The sequence below is a fragment of the Sus scrofa genome, chromosome 16, assembly GCF_054392235.1.
Source record: "Sus scrofa isolate SSC_HxYL_T2T_F1_AM1 chromosome 16, Sscrofa_HxYL_maternal_Yorkshire_Landrace_v2.0, whole genome shotgun sequence".
Taxonomy (NCBI): domain Eukaryota; kingdom Metazoa; phylum Chordata; class Mammalia; order Artiodactyla; family Suidae; genus Sus; species Sus scrofa.
In genome coordinates this window covers 63,556,542-63,570,455 of record NC_139398.1, presented here as the reverse complement: position 1 = coordinate 63,570,455, position 13,914 = coordinate 63,556,542, and the positions used below count along the sequence as shown (strand labels likewise).

At 51.1% G+C, this 13,914-nt stretch overlaps 1 protein-coding gene and 1 long non-coding RNA gene across 3 annotated transcripts in view; one reads left to right on the top strand and one right to left on the bottom strand.

Moving 5' to 3' along the window:
• Positions 1-7,381: 7,381 nt before the first annotated feature.
• Positions 7,382-9,535, bottom strand: DUSP1 (dual specificity phosphatase 1). Its single transcript, NM_001256075.1, is given in 4 exon segments — positions 7,382-7,752; positions 8,186-8,405; positions 8,747-8,892; positions 9,169-9,535. Coding segments are annotated over 4 exon segments (1,104 nt in total).
• A 396-nt stretch (positions 9,536-9,931) lies between these two features.
• The window catches only part of LOC102166710 (uncharacterized), a 33,639-nt gene continuing 29,656 nt past the window's right edge, over positions 9,932-13,914 (top strand). Inside the window, exons 1-2 of one of the 2 annotated variants that reach the window (XR_299561.4) lie at positions 9,932-10,445; positions 11,999-12,106. This is a non-coding gene — a long non-coding RNA (uncharacterized LOC102166710). Of the gene's footprint in view, positions 10,446-11,995; positions 12,107-13,914 lie in introns of both variants that reach the window. The other variant, XR_001304776.3, reaches the window with a different exon arrangement.

The following is a 13,914-nucleotide window of genomic DNA, read 5'->3' as shown; positions in this document are numbered from 1 at the left end:
TGGGCTGTGGTGTAGGTCACAGACTCGGCTCGGATCCTGCGTTGCTGTGGCTCTGGCGTAGGCTGGCGGCTACAGCTCTGATTGGACCCCTAGCTTGGGTGCGGCTCTAGAAAAGACAAAAAGCCAAAAAAAAAAAAAAAAAGACTTTTCTGATGATCATTGTACAACTATAAATGTAACAAATTCACTGAGTAATAAAAAAAAGACTTATGAGTATAATGGGACAAATAATAGAGTTCAGAGCATCCAAGAAGGAATCTGATATAGTCCTAGGCTTTTTTGTATATTACCCCCCCCCAAAAGTAGTCCATGCTGGGGGTGGGGAGCTGGAAAATCTCCAAGCTTTTAGTTGAGACTCTTAAAGGACAAACCCTTAGGAGAAGAATGAAATACTCGCCACAGGGTCTAAAGCTCAGCTTCAAGTGTCCACAAGCCTTCTCAGTCTCTAGTTGGGTTAAGGTGATCTGGGATCCCTCAGCCTCCAAGCAACCTACCACATAGTAAAAATTTTTCACACATTAGTGCCTGATGCTCAAGCAAAAATAACCAGACTTGTGAGGGAGAGTTCCCTTGTGGTGCAGTAGGTTAAGGATCCAGTGCTGTCACTGCAGCAGCCTGGGTCACTGCTGCAGTGTGGGTTTGATCCCTGACTTAAGAATTTCCACATGTTGGAGTTCCCATCGTGGCTTAATGGAAACGAATCTGACTAGCATCCATGAGGACAAAGGTTCGATCCCTGGCCTTGCTCAGTGGGTTAAGGATCTAGCATTGCCATGGGCTGTGGTGTAGGTGGCAGACGGGGCTCGGATCTGGCCTTGCTGTGGCTGTGGTGTAGGCCGGCAACTGCAGCTCTGATTTGACCCCTAGCCTGGAAACCTCCGTGTGCCACGGGTGCGGCCCTACAAAAAAAAAAAAAAAAAAAAAAAAAGAGGCAGAGAGAAAGAGATAAAAAAAAAAGACAAATGAGGTAGTAAAACATGTTTATACAAATATTAAGAGAAAAAATACATGACAGATATAAACATAGAGGATAGTCATTAGTCAGACACTAAAATAGCTATTTACTATGTGAAAGTATCAAAATGGGGAAATAATAACAATTTTCCAAGGTTAATGAAAGCCATCCAGCCACAGATTCGGAAATACTGCAAATCACAAACAAGGTGAGTAGGGGAAAAAAATGTCAGCAGCATTATAATTAAACTGCTAAACAAACAAACAAACAAGACAAAGAGAAAATCCAAACAGCCAGAGAGAAAGACAGATTACCCTTAGAGGGACAACACCACGTTAATAAGCTGACTTCTCAAAAGACAGAACAAAATTCACAAGACAATGGAACACATCTTCAAAATGGTCAGAGAAATAAGGTTGAAACTACACCCCTTTGCCTAGCGACAGTAGCTTTCGCTAATGAAAGGAAATAAAAAACTTGTGTAGGCAAGCAAAAACTGAATTTGTCATTATAAATGTGCACTGTAGACAATGCCAAAAGGATAGCTTTGGCTTCTGGTTGCAAATAGACTGGGAGGGACGGTGCAGAAAGAAGGAGAACAGCCGTGAGGCTGCCGCAGTGACACAGGCAACTCTGGATCAGAGAGGCGGTTTTGGAAGTGGTGAAAAGTGAGTCTATTTTGAAAATGGTTATGTTTCGAAAATGGACCTGTTTCAGTGTGCTGATGAATCAAATACCGGTTCTGAGCAAGGAGAGGAGTCAAAGACAGCTCCGAAGTTTTTGACCTGAGTTAATGGAAGACCGAAGTTGTCTTAACAAAGGAAGATGAGGAGAGCACAGAAGGAGCTGGTCTGGAGGTACATCAAACGTTTGTTTTGGGGGAGTTCCCACTGTGGCTCAGCGGAGGCGAATCTGACTAACATTCATGAGGACACAAGTTCAATCCCTGGCCTGGCTCCGTGGGTTAAGCATCCGGCGTTGCCATGAGCTGTGGTGTAGGTCTCAGACGCAGCTTGGATCTGGCGTTGCTGTGGCTGTGGTGCAGGCTGGCAGCTGCAGCTCCAATTTGACCCCTAGCCTGGGAACTTCCATATGCCGTGGGTGCGGCCCTACAAAGACAAAAAAAAAAAAAAAAAAAAGTTTGCTTTTGGAATTGCCAAATTTGGAAGTCTGTTCGACAAGGAAATGGATATGTCCAGGAAGTTACTGGATATACAAATGTGCAGTAAGGGGAGAGGTCTGGGCTAAAGGTTAAAATGTGATAGCTGTCAATACATATTTCTTTCCTTTTATCATCTTTCTCTTCCGATGATGATGGTGGTGGTGGTGGTGGTGATAATTATGGCTAAAATGGTTAGCACTTGTGTTTCCAGTGTGTTGAGTACTATGCCAAATAGTTCATGCACATTATTTCATTTAATATTAACAACTATCGGAGTTCCCGTCGTGGCTCAGTGGTTAATGAATCCGAGTAGGAACCATGAGGTTGAGGGTTCGGTCCCTGGCCTCGCTCAGTGGGTCAAGGATCTGGCGTGGCCGTGGGCTGTGGTGTAGGTTGCAGATGCGGCTTGGATCCCGAGTTGCTGTGGCTCTGGCGTAGGCAGGTGGCTACAGCTTTGATTAGACCCTTAGCCTGGGAACCTCATGTGCCGTGGGTACAGTCCTAGAAAAGGCAAAAAAAAAGAAAAGAAAAGAAAAAAATATTAACAAAACTATTTTGTAGAGCAAATACTTTCACCACTTCCTTTTTAAAGATAGGAAAACTGAGGCTTTGAGATGAGACATTTCATTTCACCCAAGGTCATACAGATTTTATATGAGTTGTTCATCTGTTTTGTCCCAGGCATTTGGAACAAAGTCTCACAATTTGGGGGTATTATTCACACATCTACTAAGCCCTTTCTAGGGGCTAAAGCCCTCATTCCTTTATTCAGAAGATACATATAAGTATCTGCTGCTCAAGACAACTCACTTCTCCCTGTTTCCCTTCATTCTGGGAGGGGTGCTGCTGCTCAAGTGACAGAATGGGGACCAGCTGAGTCACCAAAGGACAATGAGCCTTTCCCAAGCCTCTCTGATGCTCCCAGAGGTGACCGCCTTTCATTTAATCCTTAAAAAGCCTTTGAAGGTCAGAGGTTATTGGCCCATATTACTGAGAGGGAAACAGAGGCTTAAAGAGTTTCCTAACCTACCTACAGTAAGTGACACAGCTAACAAAGTGGCAGAAGCAGGTCTTGAACTCAGGTCCAACTGGCTCCAGGTCAAGTGCTCTACCTACCGGTCCACAAAGATCCCTCTCAAGCCTCAGGTCTTTACTGCCTTCCTGGCCTGGAACCCCCTTCCCAGCTCACCTCTCAAATGGACAACTGGGTTGTGTTCTTCAGCTCTTGGCTTTGCCAGTCACCCCATCAGAGGCCTCCCTGCTCACTAAAACCTAAAGAACCCCCTCCTGTTATATCCCACCTTTGCAGCCTTCATCCTTATGTTTTTTCTGAATTACCTTATTTATTCCCGCCCTCGACCCCACCATTGTTAGCTCCTGGAGACTAGGACCTTCGTCTAGCACCGAAGCACGGCTGGGCCTAAAGAGCGTCGATCCATATTTGTTGAATGAGTGAGTGGGTGCATGAATGAATGGACTGCTGCTTAGCTTTCAAAGCCACAGTCCAGAAACAGGTGGTTCTACTGTATTTCCCTTCGCGGAGCGCAGTTGTGTGCACTGTGGGACTAGCAACACGCCTGCCCTTTGTTCTCTGGAGGATAAAGACATTGCCAGAGCTGATAAAGGCGAGCAGAGGTTCGGCTGGACCCAGAGGCTGGTCTCCCACAGGCTTGCCCTGCAGAGCCCCCAGGGAAGTCCCCACCAGTGGGCAGCCCTCCCCCCTGCTCCCCAGAAGGCAACCTGCGGAGGAAAACAGCCCAGGGTGACCTGGAGCCAGGGCCGAGGTGTGGGAAACCTGAGCTCGGGGCCTGGGGCTGGGCGGGGCCACCCCGGGAGGCCTGGGCTTTGTTTGCCTCTGTGTATGGCAACCAGAAACCACCGGAGCCAGCAGTTCTCAGAGGCCACCTCCCGCACCCCGCACCCCCCTTTATTTTAATCTCCTAAACTGATTTGTCAGCAGCAGGAAGTGACATGACAGCTTTCTTCACAAAAGGGAAACTCCTCCGCGTTTCCATGGGGATGGAGGCCACTGAATGATCACAGATTTATATAATCTTAAAGGTGTACGCACCCGTGAGGTCATCCTCCAGGGGCCCGGGGAGGGAGGGCGGGAGGGAAATGGAGGCCTGAGGCTGCAAACCCAAGGCAGATCAGCTGTGACTGGCAAAATTCCAGGGCGAGGAGAGGATGCGGTGGAAGCATTTGGGGTTGGACGTCTCCTAAGGGAATCATGGGTGGCTGGAAACCGCAGACGAGCATCAAGTATGCGTTGATGCATTTTCTACGGCCTAGAATGAGAGCGCTGGGAGGAAGCTTACCCGTTAGATCCAGTGCAAGCTGGTCATTTTATGGATGGGACAACTGAGACCCAAGGACCGCTGGAGGTCGTTAGGGAAAGGGATCTGAATGGTTCTCCAGGGCCCACAACCTGCCAGGCACTTTTACATTCATGAGCCCATCTCCTCCTCACAAGTGAAGCAGGTTTGATGAGCTTGTTTTGCAGATGAGGAAACCGAGGCCCAAAGGGATAAAGAGCTTTTCCATCCCTCTGTTAGGGAGTGAAACCATGGTGACATCTGACTGGCTACAAAGCTCATCCTTTCCCCACCCCCACAGTTGTCTTTTGGGCTGAGTGAGGGCTTTGGTCCCTGGTCTCTCTACAGACAAGGTTCCCACTCTGCAATGCCATTGACTTGCTACATGACCTTGGATGACAATTCGTGGCCTGCCCCTCTCTGAGCCTCAATTTCCTCCTCTGTAAAATGGGTGTTGCTTTAAAGGTTAAATCCGATCATACGGAAAGCAGTTAGCACAGTGGTTGGCACAGGGCACTAGCTCCAAAAGTGGCAGCTGATAGGACAGTATCAGTGTTAAGTGACTGAGTTGTCCCTATGTCAATCTCCCAACTGAGAAACAAACATTTGACTGGTTTAAGCATCTCTTCCTCAGCTTGAAGTACCTTTTTGCCTTCTTAAGGAAAGCAGTCTCGGGCCTACAGTGACATTTCCTGGAGGATCCGAAGACCAGGAGGAAGGGTCATCACCCAGGTTCCCCAGGGCTGGCCGGAGGTTAAGTGGCTTGTGCTGGGAGAAGAGAGTGAACTGTTTTCACTGGTGGCTCCCTTAGGCAGCTGCTGTATTTTTCCACTGCGTGGATCACACTGGAGATTAATTTTGGTTCAGCCAGTGCCTGCCAAGCAGAAAGTGATGGCCCGAGCCCATGGGGAAGTCAGCCATGGCATTTGCCACGGACTTGAAGTCGCTGGTACATTTCCACGAAGGGAGATATTTGCAATAGTAAATTTCTAGGGCTTGATAAAAAAATAAAAAAGCCCACTGGGTATGGTTTGTCTTGAAAGGCGTGAACATACGTGTAATCGGAAGCCCAGCCGAGGAAATGAACTTGCCAGTCCAGGGTAAGTTCTTAGAACATAGAACACAGGGATCTTTCAGGCCCTGGGAGTCAGGTGGCAGATGGTGAACCAGTGTGGGAAGGTCAAAGACACTGATTCTGTGTCAAGGCCTTGAACCCTGACTAGGGCCACCTGGAGAAATAAAGTAAGATGTTTGCTTTTCAGCATCATTCAGCGCTTTGTCCAGAAACAAGCCCAAGGAGCTAAGAGGCCAGCCACTCAGGAGCTTATTGTTATTGAATTCAACATTAAAGGCTGGATTATGGGTTGGTGGTCAATTACACCTGCTGTTTTGGCCAGTTTGGCAAGACAGAGTGAAAATCCAGACTACTGCCCTGGAGCAGGTCAGATGGAATTGCCTATCTTCTTCAATCAAATTAAGAAAGCAGGGCAGCAAGTGATCTGAAGGCAGCGGCCACCAAAAGTGCTGTGTACACACACACACACACAGGCCCGTGGGGGCGTGCTCCAAAACTTGAGTACTGGTCGGATTGGGGGCAGGGATTTCGGGGTATTTTGTCTACTTGGTATTTGCTTAGAGTGCTGGGTAATCCTTTTACAAAAATAAAGGTTCTTTTCAAAGGCAAAAAAAGAGCACATGAGAAACAAATGATAAAGTACAAAACACAGAAGGAGGAAGAAAAACAGATGTAGGCCCAATGTCCCCGCTCCTGCCACCCAGCTATGCTGGGTCTCAGCATCTTCCTTTGCAGAAGATCTAGCAGAGCATTCCGCAGGCAGGTAACACACCCAGCCTCACACACATAGTGTGCAAATATATTGGAACACTCTCATCCTCCTCACCCTAGCCCAGCTCAGTGAAGGGAGACTTTTCACATTATCCAGAAGGAGGTATTATATGAAAAAGGCAACCAAGCAAATGGCCATTTCTTTGGTTCTGGGAACACTTGGGCTCCCTGGGTGATAGGATGGGACATGCGTAGGTGGACCCTTGGAGCCACTGCTAACAGTTCAGCTCCGGCACCTGTTTTTTTAATGACAGATCCACACTTCTCCACCTCCCTGGCAACCCAGTCGTCTTGTGAGACTGAAGGAGCATCAGAGGAGCAAGGGATCAGATGCCCGCACACCTTCTAGAGGCCCTGGTTCTCCCCTATTTCAGTGCTGGGGGAGGGATCGGTGGGGCTGCCCAACAAATAAAGCATTGAGATTTCCATAGAAATGCCATAATTTATTCTGCGGTATAAAAAGTCATCCTTATGTAACAAAATGTCTTCGTAGAAGAAGAAATATATTATTTCGGGTCATAAATAATCAGCAAACATACAACTGTTGGCAACTTAAAAAACAAACAAACCCAACACTGCTGCTTTCCATCAGTGCTGAAAACAAACCTGCTCAGGATCTATTTACAAGAGGTTACAGTACTCAAACACAAAAATTGAGGTATATGGTTCTTCTAGGAGTAGACGCTGACAACTGTGAAGGCGGATCACCGACACAAAAATAAATAAAATCAAGTCCAGTCTCATACGTATGTGTCATTGGGAATGGTAACACTGGTAGGTATGTCAAGCATGAAGTTTCTTCAGGAAACAGGGCCCAGCAGAAAAAAATCGGCTCGCACACCGAGTCCTCTCTCTTCTGCCCCTTTTGTCAGAGACTTGATGCACCCACGCACGGCATGTTGGTCCCCAATGTGCTGAGTTCAGCAGACGGTCTTGGCGCCAAGTCATCCCCAGGACCGCCCAGGAACCCAGTGGAATTCGGATGAAATTAAATAAGGAAGGACCAGCCCTCGCGAGCCCCCTTCCTTGGAGTTATTGCATGTCTCCTTGCAAGAAGGAGCCTGGAGTCCCGGTGGGTTGTGAAGATCACCTCCCGTGGCCTTTCAGCAGCTGGGAGAGGTCGTGATGGGGCTCTGAAGGTAGCTCAACGCACTGTTCGTGGGGTGAACGGGGATGGAGACGGGGAAGTTGAAGACGGTGGTGGTGGAGGCGCCTCGGTCCAGCACGGCCATGGCCGGGCTCCCAGCCTCCGCCGAGCAGTGCGGGGCCAGGACCTGGGACTCAAACTGCAGCAGCTGGCCCATGAAGCTGAAGTTGGGGGAGATGATGCTCCTCCTCTGCTTCACAAACTCAAAGGCCTCGTCCAGCTTGACTCGGTTAGTCCTCATGAGGTAAGCGAGGCAGATGGTGGCCGATCGGGAAATGCCCGCCTGGCAGTGGACAAACACCCTTCCGCCGGCATTCTTGATGGAATCTGGAAAACAAAGGGCAGCGGGTTACTTGAGAGCCCAGGAGAACAACCCCAACCCCAGGGAGAGGGTGTCTAAGAGATGCTGTGTGTGTCCTGTCCAGAGGTGGTCACTATCACCTCATGCCATCACATGGGCCCTGTTCCTGGAGGCGGATGGGGGCACTGCGCAAGAGGAACAGGGCATGTAAACCCAGACCAGGGCATGTGAGCAGACCCATGTGGGACAAATTAAGTCAACATTCTGAGATTCGGTTTGCTAACCTGTAAAGTGGGACATCAAATCTATGCTTCATAGGGATGCCACCCACACCTGACTGAGAGTAATGTCTACAGCTTAAAAGAATGTCCCTCAAGTTCTCGCTGTAGAGTTTAGGCTCGGTGGCTCAAACTAAAACAGGGAGGCACAGGTCCCAGGCATCTTGTTCCACTTATTTACCGATGAAATCGATTGCCTCATTGAACCAGGAGCTGATGTCCGCCTTGTGGTTGTCCTCAACGGGGATGCTCTTGTACTGGTAGTGACCCTCAAAATGGTTGGGACAGTTGGCCGAGACGTTGATCAAGGCAGTGATACCCAAGGCATCCAGCATGTCCTTGCGAGAAGCATGGTAGGCACTCCCCAGGTAGAGAAAGGGCAGGATCTCCACTGGGCCACCCTGAAATCCAGAAACATCCAACACTTGTCAAGCCTTGTTCAATGGCAATGCTCATGCCCACACCCACAAAAACTCCCTGAACAAGTCAGTTTCAATACTGGGTGACCTTCGCAGCATCTTGCTGGTATAGAAAATAGGGGACTAAGCCCAGTTGCTTGGGCAGGGCCAACAAAGTTCACTTCTGTAGTGCCAACAATTAGAGACTCAGCTCCATCATACCACTTAACCACGGGATAAATATCCCCGTGTCCCCCGTTATAAATAAAGCTGCATGTCACTTTCTATATTCTCCTACATTTACCAGCTGTTCCTTCTCCCCTCTGGTAAGGCCCCCTACTAACCTGATCGTAGAGTGGAGTGCTGCAAGAACTGCACCCTGATTCGGTGCTGTCAGGGACGCTAGTACTCAGGGGAAGGCTGAGCCCCATGGGGGTCGACTGTTTGCTGCAGAGCTCCGGGCAGGAAACAGAAAAAGCTTCATATCCTCCTGGGAATACAAAGAGACATTTTTTTTCCCATTAGTACCGCCGACACAGGGCACCCTTCAAACAACTCCGCTATCCAACGGGACTGGAAGTTTACCCCGGAGAGGCCCAGGCGAGTCTTTGTTCACAGACCAAACAAAGCCAACAAGTCCCCAGAATGCGGATCGAGCGCCCAGGCGCTCCAGGTGGGGCAGTCCCCTAGATGCTGAGAGCCGGGGGTCCCCGGGCTAGGCGACAGGGGGCGTGCGGCCCGCCCCTGAGCGTCCCCGAGGGCGTACCTTTGAGCAAGAAGATTTGCGCGCCGCGCGCCTCGCGGCAGAGCGCTCCGGCGGCCAGAGCCAGGGTGCCGTCGCGTTTGGCGCACTCCAAGGCAGCGCTGCGCTCGTCCAGCAGCACCACGGCGTGGTAGGCGCCGGCCAGCAGGCGGCCGCGCAGCTCCGCGTTGGGCACGATGTGCTCCAGGCCCATGGCGCCCTTGGCCCGGCGCCGCACGATGGTACTGAAGCGCACGTTGACGGAGCCGGCGATGTGGCCGGCGTTGAAAGCGAAGAAGGAGCGACAGTCCAACAGCAGACACTGCGCCGCGCGCTCCCGCAGCAGCGTCCTCAGGCCTCCGGCGTCCAGGGATCCCACTTCCATGACCATGGCCGGCCCCAGCGCCCCCAGCGTGAAGTCTTCTTGTGCTCTTTGTCCTCGGAAGCCAAGGGGAGGGCGACGGCTTTCGAGGAAAAGCCTGACCCTCGTTTTCTTTAAGCCAAACTCCAAACTGCCTCTGGGCTGAGCGAAGGGTCTTCGTGCGGGTCTCTCGACCGCCTCGGGTTCCTTACTGCTCCCCTGCCTGCCCCTCCAACCCGCGTAGAACCTACAACCCCAACGTCCTTCACGGCGAGTCAGACCCGCGGGAAGCGCGCTTATATGTGGCCTCTCGGCGGGCGGGGCGGGGAGGGGCGCGCGGAGGCGCGCGCGCGCGCGCGCGCGCAAGGGGAGGGGGTTGTTTGTTTGAATGACGGTCACGTGACCGGTGTGGTGACGTCACCCGCCCTGCCGGGCTTGGCGCCGGCCGAGCCAAAGGGGAAGACGTCATCGGCCTCTGAGTGGGGTCCGCTGGCTGCGCTCTGGCTCGGGTCCCATCCCCCGCCGGGCCGTCCGGCCTGCGCCTGGCGCGTCCCCGGGGAGCTGGCCCGAGCTACTCTCCGGGACCGGCAGGGAGGAGAGAGGAAGGGCGCGCGAGCAGCTGAAGGCTGACCTCGGTGTTGAGAGCGGCTGGGAGATCAGGCCGCATGCCACCGGCCTCCGCCTCCCTTCCCCCCGCCCTGTGCCCCTTCCCCGCGCCCCCTCCGCCGCAGACCAGAACGGAAAGGGGTTTCCTGCGTTTTTGCAGAGATGTGGGCCCCTTTCTCTCATTTCCTCATCCCCAACAGGCGAGGAAACAGGTTCTCAAGGAGAGGCTATTTACTTGCCCAGCATCACGCTGCTGGGGGTCGAGGGACAGAGAGGAGCCTGAAATGAAGGTTGGAGGAAAATTAACGAGTTTGTCCAGCCAAGAACAACCGGGGTGAGTTGGGGTGGAGGTGTTCAGGGAAATATTTTCCTACTCCCCAGACTACTCTCCTGTTACTTAAAAATAAAATGTACATTTAACAAGTAAAATGCCTTCCAGTCAAACCCAAGAGGAAAAAGGTCTTTCTCAGTCATGTGCTTGCCCAGACCATTGTGAACTAAGAAAGGTGAGAAGATTTCAGAGGGCTGAAATCCTGGTCGGGGGGGTCGTAAAGTCAGGTCGAGGACTGCGGGGTTCCGTGTTAAGGGAGGCGGACCCCCCCCCAGCGCAGCTCGACAGCGCCCTCCCGAGGCCGCCAGACATGTTTTGGGTCACGTTTACTTAAAGACAGTTGTAGCCACTCCATCTCTTTATTCCCCAAATGTGCACTGATTGAGCACCTAACTCTGCCCTGGGCTGGGAGCCTCCAGCTGGGAACAGGAGTCAGGAACAGGAGCCGGGCCCAGCCCCCACGCCCTGGTTCTCGCCACTAATATGGGCTTAACTCGAAATCCCCATCCTGGGTGCTCTAAGAGGATTACCAGGACCTGGACGCGCATTTGGGGAGACCCGCATGCGGTTACCCTCGTCCTGGGCTACCGAGTGACAACCCCCACCCCCCACCTCAGGCGGCAGAGCCTCCTTCGGGCGGCACCGATGTGCTAGGTACACAAACATAAACATTGCGCCACCGGGCTGGATTGCCTGGTCAGGAACATTCTGTGGTTTCCTACCCCTCCTCCCGGGGAGGTGGGGGCGGGGATTTCACGGCCACCCTATGTCGTTGATCGCGGATTGTATCACCGGGGGAAACTTCTGCATTTGTCTCGCTTAGCTTGTGTTCTCACAGGCTCAAGCTTTCTGTCTACATTTTAGAAAAGTAAGGGCTTTTTTTTTTTTTTTTTAAAGGGCGTTTTCTACCTTCAAATGAACATTGGCTGAGGACAGCAAAAAGGTCCTCAGATAAGGTCAACACCCTCCTTGTATCTTTTTTTAAAAACGAAAAAAAAATATTTGTTTGTACTACTTATTCAGCTGAGGAACTCATATTTCATGCATTGAATCATAAAATGTTACAGCCTCTGACTTTTCCCAGCATACCAACTTGACCTGCCCCAATTTTGGCTTTTTTTTTTTAATTTTTGAAATGTTTTAATTTTTTACCAAGAACATTCATTATACCTTCGCCTACGCATTAAAACACACACACACACACACACACACACACACACACACAGCCTTTTTGTTAATACAAATATTACAGCGATGAGGGGCACAGTCTGGCCCTGGAGTCTGGTGTCTGCTGAGCTCTGCGGGTTTCTCCTTTCTGTCCCTTTCTGGAAAGAGCAGAACTGAAAGCCCATGCTGTCATGTTGCTTCTGGGTGATCCTAGATGAATCTCTTCCCCTACTGAGCCTCTAACCTCATCTGTACAATGGGTTTTTCAGCCGCCTACTTTGTGGATGGTTTGCGGCCCAAGTTAGAGAAGGGGAGTGTAAGGAACCCAGGCCCTACCCATCCCTTCTCGTTACAATTCACTAAGTCTCTGGTTTTCCTCTCCCCAGCAGGGCAGTTCTTTTATTACCAAGCTTCTATGTGTTTCAAGATCTAGCACCAGAACCTGGGGAGGTCACAAGATGCCAGTAGGTGTGGTTGGTACAGAGGTCCAGCTCAGGGTAAGTTCCCTCCTTGAGACCAATCAACACATTATAGCTCAGGCTAGGGGGTCTGGTGGTAAAGCTGTACCCACCCAGGCCCCCAGTCCAAGGAGTAGAAATACTTTTTCTGGCTGGACGTGGAGCCAGAGAGAGACCCAGAGAAATCTGGCCCCGGGTGACTACAGAAGCAGCAAGGGGCTGGAACTGTGGGCCTCGTGTGCAGAGGGGCATGAAAAAGCATCAATCAAAGGATGTTGATTCAGAAGAGAGAACCTGGAAGTTCCCATTGTGGCGCAGTGGAAACAATCCTATTAGGAACCATGAGCTTGGGTGTTCGATCCCTGGCCTCGCTCAGTGGGTTAAGGATCTGATCCGGCATTGATGTGACCTGTGGAGTAGGTTGTAGACACGGCTTGGATCTGATGTGGCTGTGACTGTGGCTGTGGCGTAGGCCGGCACCTGTAGCTCCGATTGCACCCCTAGCCTGGAGACCTCCATATGCCACGTGAGCGGCCCTAAAGAGCAAAAAAACAAAAAAACAAAAAAAAAAAAAGAAGAGAGAACCTGGCCTTTCTGACTTGGGCTCCTCCTGATTTTAGATGTGCTGAGGGACAAACCTGGAGCCAGTATGGGGTAGTAGGAAGGCCTGACCTGGGCTCCCCACCCTTAATCTATGGCCTTGCCCTCTTGTGTCCCCAGTCCCTCCTTCTGTGATGGAGATAAGAACATGTACTTCTAGAAGGTCCTTGGTGGCTCAGGGGGTTAAGATCCTAATGTTGCCACTGCCCTGTTGCAGGTTCGATCCCTGGCCCTGGAACATCCACATGCCATAGGCATGGCCAAAAAAATACAAAACAACCCATGTACGACTAAGGGCTGTGAAGGGGAAATAGTGTAGCCAGCGCTGGCATTGCCCTACAATGCCTATCTGAATCCTGCCCTCGAAGTTGACGTTGACTTTGGACCTATCCTGGGGTCATAGGAGGAGAAATAAAGGGTGGCATTCCCATCTATGACAGTCAGAAAGGCCCAAGATCACTGTCTGCTCTGTAACCTTGGGCAAGTGGCTTAACATTTCTGAGCCTCAGTTTCCCCATTTGTAAGCTGGGAATGCTATCCACCTCGGACAAAATAGGACCATGTGTTAGAAAGGGCCTGATGGGGGTCACATCTGGAGGGGCTGCTCTCAGGAGAGGGAGCTGGCTCTCATCATTCCTGTTCTCTTCTAGAATCCACAGCTCTTTTACGGTCTCCCCTGCGCTGTAGGGCAGCTTCTCCCTTTGCTCAGTACCCTTCCAAACTCCCCCCATCCCACCAAATCCTAAGCTTTGGCCCGCCCCCACCTGGCACCGTGCTTCCGCCTGGTCCTGCCCCTCCACTTGGCCCCGCCCCTCCACCTGGCCCCGCCCTCACTCTCTCTCTTGTTCTCTAGGCAAACCCTGTGGACGTGTGTTTCTCAACCTTTCCCACCTCTGCACCCTTGCTCACGCTTTGCTCACACTGCTCTCTTCCCCCTCCCCCACCCAATGCTGTCCCCTCTGGGCTCCCAGTCCCAGGCCAAAGTGCCATCTCCATGAAACCTTTGGTCTCACCAACTTCTGTCCCTGGGCTCTGGAGGACTTTGTCCCAACTTTCTGATTGTGTAAATACCTCTTAGATCCTTATCTTACCCTCCCTGAGTTACTTGAGGGCAGGGAGTATGTTTTTCTCATCTTTGACCTCCCCACCCTACTGTCTTCATACAGCACCTGGCACAGAGTTGGTCTACAGGTTTGTGGCGTGGTGGAAGAATTTTTTTTTTTTTTTTTTTTTTTTTTGTCTTTTGT